The sequence below is a fragment of the Fringilla coelebs genome (assembly GCF_963513975.1).
Source record: "Fringilla coelebs genome assembly, chromosome: Z".
Taxonomy (NCBI): Eukaryota; Metazoa; Chordata; class Aves; order Passeriformes; family Fringillidae; genus Fringilla; species Fringilla coelebs.
In genome coordinates, this window is record NC_140031.1 from 2,968,046 (window position 1) to 2,979,329 (window position 11,284).

At 46.3% G+C, this 11,284-nt stretch overlaps 1 protein-coding gene across 1 annotated transcript; it reads right to left on the bottom strand.

Moving 5' to 3' along the window:
• Nucleotides 1–1,155: 1,155 nt before the first annotated feature.
• Nucleotides 1,156–8,885, bottom strand: SLC14A1 (solute carrier family 14 member 1 (Kidd blood group); the record flags this gene model as incomplete). Its single annotated transcript, XM_084224852.1, has 8 exons — nucleotides 1,156–1,535; nucleotides 2,506–2,555; nucleotides 3,502–3,636; nucleotides 4,221–4,368; nucleotides 5,976–6,168; nucleotides 7,285–7,413; nucleotides 7,828–8,017; nucleotides 8,738–8,885. 8 exons carry the CDS (start codon nucleotides 8,883–8,885, stop codon nucleotides 1,359–1,361), a joined length of 1,170 nt encoding a protein of 389 aa, XP_084080978.1. The 3' UTR covers nucleotides 1,156–1,358.
• Between the last annotated feature and the right edge of the window lie 2,399 nt (nucleotides 8,886–11,284).

Sequence of the window (11,284 nt, forward strand, 5' to 3'; positions counted from 1 at the left end):
TTTGGTGAAGAGATGAGCTTCAGCATGAGACAGAGTATGTCAGTGAGCCAGGCAGAAAGGTTGATGCCTGTTGAGGTGATCCCCACTGCTGGGTGCAGGGACAGCTCCCCTCTTCTCTCCCTGCCCACCCTGGGAGCCTGGGCACTGGTGGCTCTGCTGTCCTGCAGAGCCCTGCTGGACTGACCTCAAATGTCAGTGGGTCAGTGCCCCACTGTGGGGCAGAGAGAAGTGGCAGAGCAGAAGCTTCACAGAATCACAGCCATTGCCAAGGCCACCCCTGACCCATGTCCCCAAGTGCCACCCCCACAAGGCCTGAAAACCCTCCAGGGATAGGGATGCCCCCCCTGCCCCAAACAGCCTCTTCCTAGGCTTGATATCCATTTCTACAAAGACATTATCCCCAATAATCCAATCCAATTTAAACATCTCCTGAGACAATTTGAGGCCATTTCCTCTCCTCCTGTCCCTGTTCCCTTGGAGCTGTCCCTGGCTGTCCCCTCCTGTCACGGAGCTGTGCAGAGCCACAAGGTCCCCCTGAGCCTCCTGAGCTTCAGCAGCAGGCTGGGACAGTGCCACATTTTGGTGTTTGATGTTGAGTGGGACACTGAGTGGGACAGTGTAGGGAGAGGAGTTCAGAAGAGAGCTCAAATTAGTTCTATTTGTGCACTGACTGAACAGAGCCCTTTTATTGCATAGGAAAGGGACAGCAATGACTTTTTTGCTGTCTTCCCCTCCTTTGCTAACCCATCACCAAGTTCAAGTATTAAAAGAAATCATGGGATTAACGCAAAAATCACAAAAATCATGTCTATTTTATGTTTGTTGATTGCTAATGAACATCTCTCTCCATGGGGTTTGAGAGGTCCTCCAGGTAGAATTCTTCACAACCTATTTACAACCTATTTTCTACTTGGCAAGGAGTGCTCTTTATTCCGTTTCTCTGCTACAATGAAACTCTCTAGGATGCCTCCTGTTGCTGTCATAAGATGTTTAGCCATTAATTTGAAGTCCCCTCATATGCTGAAAGATGCTCTTTATTTCTTTACGTCTGATTTTGGCGTCTTCAAATTCACAGAGAGATTTTTCTTTTCAGCTTACAAGTAATTTTCCCATTGCTTATAGTTCAAGTGTCTTTTCAGACATGTGTGCTTTAAAATCATAACAGGTTGATATTGGAGAATGGTCCTTCCAGCCCAGTCCTACCTAATAGAAATCTTCTCAATAGAACAAATAGATGTGGTGGAAAAAGTCTCTCCTCGCAGAAGTGGTGTTGGACATTGCAGCACACAAATCATCTGTTGGGCAAACACCTCGTGCTCTTGCCTTGAGGCGAGCTGAGTTTCTCTCTTCCTGGGTCTCTATGCCTCACAGCAGGACTCCTCGTGTTTCTTCACCATCAGGTAATAAGCTCTGTTGGCTTCTGGGTAGGTGACTTTGGAGAGTGGCAGCCTGCAGATCGCAGAGTGGTTCGTGCTCACCAGCAGGAAGGTCAGCGCAGACAGGCAGAAGGGCCACGTTCCAGGGGGCAACCCAAACTGCAAAGAAAAACGACAAACCACCCATTCACCACGTGTCTCTCTTTTATCAGAGTAACACCCAGAGCCAGCTGCCTTGGAGCAAGGCTTCTGGAGGAAGTCCAGACTCAGCTTTGAGTCTTTCCTCAGGGAGGCTGGGTTTCTGGTCATGGTGCATCAGCCTGGAACATCTGCCAGCTCTGGTGAGAGGGCTGCCTTGTCTGCCATGGGGAAGGTACTTGGGTGCACATGAGAAGGAGAGGGTGACAGAGAGACAGGAGAGCAGATACCAGAAACGTTCAGCTCTTGCCTGGGCTGTGGTACTGACTGACTTTTGGCGACTGAGAAAAGAAGTTAACCCAAATTTAATGTTTCTTTAACATGTGCAGGGCCTTTTTTCCAATTGCTCAGGCATGAGGTAAATATCTGAAAGAGGGGAGATATTCTAGCAGCCTGCTAGTGCCTAAAGCAGGTCCAGGAGAGCTGGAGAGGCACTTTGGGGAAGGACCTAGACAGGATAAGGGGGCATTTCCTCTGACAGAGGGCAGGGTTATGTTGGATATGGGGAAGAAATTCTTCCCTGTGACCGTGGTGAGGCCCTGGCAGAGGGTGTCCAGAGAAGCTGTGGCTGCCCCATTCCTGGAAGTGTCCAAGGATAGATGGGTCTTGGAGCACCCTGAGACAGTGGAAGGTGTCCCTGCCCATGGCAGGGGGTGGAACTTGATGAGTTTTAAGGTGCCTTGCAACCCAAACCATTCCATGATTCTGTGCTCTCATACGTGTCTAGAGCTGAGCTGTGGAAGTTCATGCAAACTCTAAGGATGGAAAGTGGCAAGTGATAATTCCAAGTCACCTTTTCCAGTGGGAACCACACCACCCCCTGGGCAGAAACCGCTCTTCCAGTTTCTGCCTTTGACTGAATTCTTCTCCACATCTTGGTGTTTTGTCTGACAAGCCAGGGAGATCAGCCCTTAGCTGATACACTACTTACCACAGACAACATGTGGGTTACTGCTGCTCCCAGGTAGGCACTGAAGAGTGCTGTGGAGAAGAAGGGCAGTTCCTGGTGAGTTCAGTTGCTCATGGAGTAGAACAGCAATGACAAACATCTCTCCTTCTGCCTTGGGTAGCTCAGCCAGTGATTATGACCCTCTCTGGACAGTACCCTGCTAAACCCCTTCCTCTGTCCCCTCCAGCCTGAAGCTTATGGGAGGGGCAAAACAAACAAACAAATAAACAAACAAACAAACAAAACTGGAGTGATCAAAAATGTGCAATTTTATAATGGGCTTTTGAAAAATGCACTGACGTTGAAAGCATGTAGCCTGATGGATGGGGGTAAATAGGAAAATAACCCTTCTACTCTCATCTGTCCTGCCTCCAGGGCTTGAAGGTGAGTCAATGACATACAGAGCTAAATCTCTCTTATATGAGAACTGAATGAGCAATAGTTTCTCTCCCAGCTCACTCTGATATTGAAATTTCATATGAAATTGCCTTATAAATAATTCTTCCATCCTGCTGTGTTGCCCAGCTCATGCCTTTGATCCATTTCAAGAGAATGGGGAGTGTGTACTGTCTAACTAGAGCAGAGCCCCACTCTTCTCAAAGATTAGGCATGTCCTTCTTCAAAGAAGGAATTTGAGCTGGTATCTATGGCTGGAAAAAACCCCCACCCATGATTCATCCAGCAATGAGCGAACAAACACAATTAATGACTCAAAACAAAGCATCTGATTTCAAAGGCCTCAGTTAACACGTGCCCACCCATCACAGCTCCTTATTTAAGCACAACTCTTGGCCAAAAATGAAAGCAAAGAGTGCATGAAAGTGCATGAAAACACCCAGCCCCACCACTCATCAGCCTCACCTACATCCATCTGCCTGCCTGGAGTGCCTGCCTGGCTCCAGCCCCCTCTGCCACCAACAGGGGCTCTTCTCCTCCTGCCTCACTTCAAGGGGAGGTGAGAACCCACCAGGTACCTACCACAGGCCATGGCCAGGAGGTGTGTCTGCCAGGTGAGAGCCAGGAACATGCCCCCGATGGCAGCGCAGGACAGGGAGCTGTTGTAGCCCCACAGCCCCGAGTAGATTTGGTTAAACGGCGTTGCTAAGCTCAGCCCTGGAAAATAAAGTCAGAGAAATGTGTCATTCCTCCACCAAAGAGATGAAAGCGGTGGAGAAGCGGCATCAGTGCAGATTTTCAAAGGTTCTGGCCAGCATTTGTACATGGGGCTGTTTGTAGTCGTGTTGCTAGGGTCTGAGAGGGAATCGTGGCAGAATTTTCCTGTTGCTGCTGAGGTGGCTTTGGTGATTTGATTTCAGCTGAACACGCATGAGTGAATGAGCCTACATGTGAACCTTAAATGAATCCCTGAGGCCTGCACGTTCAGGCTGATGGCCTTCATTGATCTGTCCCTAAACCCACCAGGATACACCCAGAAATTAAGTATTTTGTGGCAAAAATTTATCTCAGCACAACAGACAATTTTTTCTTCTGGAGGTTTCCACTGTCATAAAACAAGGTAAGAGAATGGGGAAGTGAATCAAAGGAATTCTTAAAGCAGAAGTTTGAGCATGTTTTGTTTCCAAGCAGACATTCTCCATTGGGTGAAATTCTTGTGGCTCTAATTGCTCCACTTATTGTAGTTCCTGTTTTACTCTCTGTGCTTTTATATAAATCTGTGGCACAAGACAAACCATTACCTGCCAGCATCCCCACTGCCGAGCCGATCATTGTGTGGACACAAATGAGTGGAGAGGAGATAAATAAACCAATCAGGAAAATTCCCCCAGTCCAGGGGTTGTCACAACCATAAACCTGGCCCACACCGACTGGGATGGATTGCAGGAGCTGAAAAAATTAACAAACCAAAAAAGACAATTTGTTATCAGCTTTGTAACTTTTTTTTTTTGTTGTTTTTTTAAAACCTATTTTCCTTGGCCAGGCTCACGTTTGGCATTTGTTGGATTCAGTCTTTAATTGGAATATTTGGACAGGTCTCAGGAGACAGCAGGGCATTTCCACAGGGTTTCCCCTTCAATGAAAATGAGTCATGGCTTGTTCCCTTGCCCTGAGCTCCTCTGCCAGGTTTTTGCTCTAAGATCAAAGGTAAAGATTTTGTGAAAGGGTTTAATCATCCTCTTTGCATGTGCTGATTTTTGCATATCCATAGGGACCATGAGAGTGAGCTTAGGGGATGGTTTGGGATCCACTGGCAATCTGAGCAAGGGTTGCTGGGCTGGTGGGACAGAGCCCAGCTTGGGCACAGCTTAGAGATGGTTTTGAGGCACTTTTTGTACACAGTCCCCATAAAACTGTGTGCCATGGTGGATGTTTTTGAGAAATGTCACTTGTGGGTTTCCATTTAGTGTCAATTAACTTCCTTTTCTTAATCACTCCCTGGGAACCCCTTAAAATAGTCAATTGAGCCTTAGGAGGAAATAGTTACTCTGGTATCTGTATTATTTATGGTGTAATCTAGGAGAATAAAATGTTTCTTTGGAAAGGTCCCACTTGAATATAAATTACAAGTATGTGAATGTGTACCTGCGCCCAATTTTTTAACCTTTCTAACACAGTAAGATCTGCTTGCTCATGTCTAATCAGAAAGATGTGATTTTATAAACAACCTGTATCTGAAAAATTAAAATTACCCAGTGAGTTAACTGGAATTCTCAGCACAACCTCAGTTAGGGGGAGATGATCAGTATATGCATAGAAATAGAAATGGGTAATTAGATTCAAGAGAGTATTTGAAGATTATAATCTATACCCTTGGATCCAACTGCACCTGAAAAGATTTTCCTTTTCAAGCTATCAAAAAGGTACATTCCTAGAGTAAACCCTTATGTTTTGGATGATAGTTCTCTTATAAATCACATTTTGTGCTGCCAGGCCATAATGCAGAAACAGAGGGGGTGGGCCTATTTGAGCCAGTGCAGAGGAGGGCACGGAGATGCTGCCAGGGCTGGAGCCCCTGTGCTCTGGAGCCAGCCTGGCACAGCTGGGGCTGCTCACCTGCACAAGAGAAGGCTCCAGGGACACCTCAGAGCCCCTGCCAGGGCCTCAAGGGGCTCCAGGAGAGCTGCACAGGGACTGGGCACAAGGCAGGGAGGGACAGCAGCCAGGGAATGGCTTCCCAGGGCCAGAGGGCAGGGACAGATGGGATATTGGGAATGAGGAATTGCTGGCTGGGAGGGTGGGCAGGCCCTGGCCCAGGGTGCCCAGAGCAGCTGTGGCTGCCCCTGGATCCCTGGCAGTGTCCAAGGCCAGGCTGGACAGGGCTTGGAGCAGCCTGGGACAGTGGAAGGTGTCCCAGCCCATGGCATAGAGGGGATGGGACTGGAGCGTCACTTGAGGTCTCATCCAACCCAATCCATAGGAATTTATAAAGGAAGAGAGTTCTGTAGTGTTTAAAACTGTAAATGAAGGGGACTGTCACCCTTAAGACACCCTACCATCGTGATTTCAGCCTCTGCCCAGGTGATGTTCGGAGTTGCCGTTGCAGGACGAATGACAGCCGTGGGGAAGAAGAGGTTGTGTGGCCCTGAAGCAGCCAGGTAGAGAGTCAAGGCCAAGTTGAAAGGCAAGGTGAGAACAGGCAGGTCCCACTTAGAGAAAACTGCACGTAAAGCACTGGTGAAAATAGGGCTGAAAGAAGAACAAAATGAAGCTTGTCAGATGGGCAAAAATAACAGCAGAACCACATCCAACTATAAACCCAGCTGCAGAAAATTTGGTCTATTTAAAGCAAACAAAAAAACCAATCCAAACCAAACAAAAAAAACCCCAAACCCTTCTCCTCCTTCAATCTGTTTAATTTTCTCAATTTTCCTTATCAAATCAGCGACAGAAAGGGTCACTCCATAAATTTTCTACGCCTCCAAAGGCAATTATCAATGTACAGATTCCTGTTGTGCTACGTTATTATGTATGGTGAATTTGGTAAATGTGAAGGAGACAGGGTCCAGTGCTTTAATGGAGTTATTCCCCAGCTCAATCTCAGTGTTTGCCTTTTCTTTTTAGCACCTGAGCTGGACTGAGACTATGATACCCATGCTGTGTCTGAGTGAACTGTAAACTGTGAATGAGGCTGTGTGCCCTTGCTCAAGCTTGTGGATCAGCAGTAAAAGCTGACATCAATGTGACTGCAACACCACGTGAAATTCAGGCAGACAAATTACATGTGTGGTTTTAGCAATCTGCAACTAGACATTTTGGGGTCAAAGACCAGGCTTCAAAATTTTTTGCTGGCCAAATACCTAGCGGATTATGGTGTCATATATACAAGTAAAATATTGCTAGTTGTTTGTTTTGATTAGTGTCAACCATCATGTCTTGGGACCACTGAATGGCTTCTGTGCTCGGAGAAGTAAATTTTCATGACATTTTTATATGGTGACTTAAATAGATGAAACACTTGTGGTTGATGATGGTAGGAAATAGTGAAAATAATGTTCCTCTTGAAACAGAAATGAATTGATGCATCACAGCAATATGACTCATGTTCAGAACATTGAATTACACATGATCAGCCACTGATTTTTGTTTTCCCCACTGGGATTATTTGTGATTATGTGGGTATTTTTATTTGTTTCTGGACTAATCTGAGTTTAAAAGTGTGAATAACAAGGCAGATTTAACAGTACATATGTGTTAGTTGTGTTCCCGTTCCATTGCTGGCTGCATGAAAATGCAACAGCTCAGCCTCAGGGCCCCAGGGGACTCTGGGGCTGGAAGGAGAAGCAGAGGAGCCATCTGTCTTACCAGGTCATGGACACCAGTGCCACAGGCAGGAGGAGCCACCAGTTGTAGTCTCCATCAGCAGAGAAGACAGCTATCAGCAATCCCACCAGGACCCCGTTGTATCCATACAGGCCTGCTGCTATGGCTGATCTGTGTGGAGGGAACAGCTGTCCTGAAGTCCTCTCCCCTGAGGATGCTTTGCTCACATCAGCTCTCCCTCCCCACCCAGCTGTGGCTCTGTTTGGGGATGACCTGCTGGAACTCATCTGCCAAAATTCGATTTTTCTCACTTGGGTCAGCACCTCCCCCTCCTTCTGCAGGTTTGTCCCGTGTCCCCCCGCACCAGGTGCAGCTGCTGGGAGATCTCTCTGGTCCTACCAGACCAGAGACATGCCCAGTCAGGGCTGGATCACACAATCCTAGAATGATTGGGTTGGAAAGAACCTTGTCCCAACCCTATGCCATGGGCAGGGACCCCTCCCACTGAATTGACATCCACATCAAACATCTAACACATAAATCACCACTGAAGTGCCCACCTGAGGGGGAAAAGGATGGACTTACCTGTCCTGACCCAGAACAAGTCCTGTTAAAGTTGAGACAACTGTTCCCACACATCCTGTGAGTGCCCACCAGGGGTTCTGCAGCAGGAGCCCAACCAGAATGACCAGCCCAGTGAGGGGGTTGTTGACAAACATCACCTGGGATATCCCACGCAGCACCCAGTCCAGGAGCTGGATCACGAGAGGTTTGTCTGGAAAAGATCCAATCCGGTAATCAAACAAGCCCCCTCAAGTCTGCAGATGGTACTGATTTGGGATGCATTTTTGAAACTCAGGAAAAGTTTTGGCAGTGGGACTTGGCACCACAGCTGAAGCAATGAATCAACAAGACTGTAAAACCTGACAGGGATTTATTATGGTCGACAGTGAAGGCTTACAGCTGGAAAACTGAGATGAACAGTGAGGTTGCCAGAACCCTGTGTTATGAAGTACCCTGGACCAGATTCATATGAACCAGCTAATTTATGATGTCTGTGGCTCAGATGGCAAATCGTGTGTGTATCCCACTGCTGATTTATTGCAGGGACCAAACACACCTACCTATGTGTAATTTAACTTCACAGTGGCATTAGGCTTGACAGAAACTGCTCAGCTGAAAGGACATGGAGTGTTAAGAAGAATGGCAGAGTACAGAATAACCATCCAGGGCTATGTTCTGTGGGACTAAATTCACTTTGTACATGGCATGCTGGGAGGTAAGTGTCATCTCAGACATCCCCAAGATTTAAGCACTATGTGGATCTCTGCACAAAGCTGATTTTTTCCCCTACAAAATGGACATAAATCAGGGTAGAGGTAGTTTCTATACTGCTCTAAGTTGAATCACATCACTAAGAAGTTAGTTACTACTCCTTTGATGTATTTTTGTTTTTTGGAATCCGCTGTCATTAGTCACGATGAAGTAGGTTTACCTTTCAGCCAGGTTCCAAAATCCTTCATGTCTCCAGTGAGGTAACCCACAGCTCTGCAGAAACTCTTCCCACCTGTGCTCAGTGGATTCTGCTTCATTGGCATTCTTTCCCCCTTGGTTTCTATCTTGACATCAACACAGTTTTCCATGTTAATATTCTGAACCTCTGGTAAAATTAAAGGGAAAAATAAAAACAAGAGTTCATTACAATGTCTCTGGTCCCTGTTAATTCTCTTCACCACATTACTGCTCACCACATGTTACTTTGGAACCAGAAAGAGGAAAATCCTTACTCTGAGCACCTGATTCTTTTGTGTCCATGAGCACATTCCCTCTTCACGTTCCCTGTCCTCCCAGACTTCCATGCAGTTATAAGAATATGTTTCATTTATTAAGCTTCTCTGCTGCTTAACCCATACTTCCAGTTTGAATTCATCCATCAGCCATCAATAATAGGCACCTAAATTCAGTTTTGTAATGACCTATTGGGATCAGTTCAGCCTTTCTTGTGAGCTTAGCCTGGGGTTGTCCATGGTGCCTTATTCCATAGCTCACACACATTCATACATTCTTTTTTCTCATTTGAACTGCACTTTAAGCTGACCAAACTTTAGAAGTACCCAGCACTGATTCAAGAGTTTGATGCCAGAATTCACAGTTCTTGCTTTCCACTCTGCCTTAGTCATGTTGCTTTCTTCTCTGCTGAGACAATATTGGGAACTAAGTGTTGGAGGCTGTAGTAAGAAACCCTCGGGGACAAATGAAAATAGACTCATTAAATTTACCACATGCTGTAAAAAGCTTAAATAAGGTAGGGCGCTGTTATAGGCCCAGCAAAGGTGTTTAGGCCTAAATAAGGTGTTTGGGGTGCAGGAACTGGGAGATGGGGTCCCCTTTGGGGCACACATAAGGGCTTGCTGGAATAACCTTCGGCAGCTCATACAGCCTAGACAGCATTGTTCAGGCACATGGACCAGAGGCTTACCCCTAACAGTAAAAATCAGTCCCTATAGCCAATTCATTGTTTGTCTAAGAGACAATTCTGAATGCAAAGTCATCAAATAAATAAAAAGCCCTGTTCCTGGAGCATACCCTGTTTTCTGAAGTAATTATTGGTGATTATCAAGCAAACACCAGACAAAGTGTGTTGTGCGAATACAGAACCACTGGTGCTTCAGGTCTCACTGGTGAGTGCCAGCTTGTGCAAGAAGTAATGAATTTGTAATGGATGTTGATAGTCTGAATAGGATGATACAGACACATAGGTCTTGTGTTAGCTCTTGACTCTCTCAAAACTTTATTAAAGGCCTTGTAAACAGTGCGGGGAGAGAACTCAGAAACACAGGTGCTGAGTACTTCAGCTGGTTCACCCCAGGGCATTGCATTTCCACACCCTCCAGTGTGGTTAAGCAGCTCTGAGTCTGTGTAGGGGAAAGCCTGGTCAATGCACCATTGGTTAATCCTGGCCATTTTCTTGTTCTTGTGGTACTGGAGGGCTGGTGGTGACATTTCAGGAAGCAGTAAGTGTTTGCACAAATAAAAAATGGACACTTTCTCCTTTCTGGAAGAGCACAGCTAATAAAAGGATAGGTTTCCATATGAGAAGCTGATTACATGGCCTGTATATACAGAAAAGTGTTGAGTTTGGCTTTGTGTAGAACATGAAAGTAAGGACCTGGAATAAAAAGGCTGAGGAGGAAAAGAAGAGGAGGAAAGAGTGGTGCTAGGATTGGTGTCTTGATACAGGAAGGCTTTTTTTGGGCCTGTTATAACTTATTATGTTAATTCATTAACCTTGACTTTTTTCATACTATATTCTGGAATAAGTGAACAGCATGTACTTTCAGTTAAATCAAAATTTCCAGCCAAGATAAACACTCTCCGTTTGGTGAAAGTGGATTTACATTTTCCTTTCAAAGGACCTCCCTCTTTATGCAGCTTGGGCTTTCCCTGTTGCCTAACCTGTAAAATGAAGTGCTGCTGCAGTGCAGAGCAATGCTGTGAGACCCTGGGTGTTCCCCTGCCTGCTGAGTGAGGAGCTGCTTGCCCTCAGGTGTCTGCAGAATGAGATGTAATGGGCATGTGAAGTGTTGGAGTCACTGTCCACTCCCCTTGTACAGTGGAAATAAAAAAATGGATGAGGCTGAGGGCCTGAATTCACAAAAAAATGGATGTATTGCTTTGCCTTATAAAGGTAAGAGTGAGCTGGCAGTGCTCCTCTGCCCTTTCCACGGGCAGAAGTGAAGCCAGCTCACTGCAGCTGGCACGGCAAACAGACCAGGTGACCTGGTGAGTCACTTGCACTAACCTGTCTCCAGCTTCACACCCAGTGAATGCCCAGACAATTCAGAGCATTCCGAGTCAGAGAGGCTGAGCAGCACTGTCCTGCAGTGCTGCTCAGCTCCTGCTCATTATGTCACAGAATCATAGAATACTTTGTGCTGGAAGGGACCTTTAAAGCTCACCCATTCCAACCCCTCAGGCACTCCCATTTGAGCTAGGCATGGGTCTCTCTAGAGGGACCACAGGAATTTCATCTGTTCAGCAG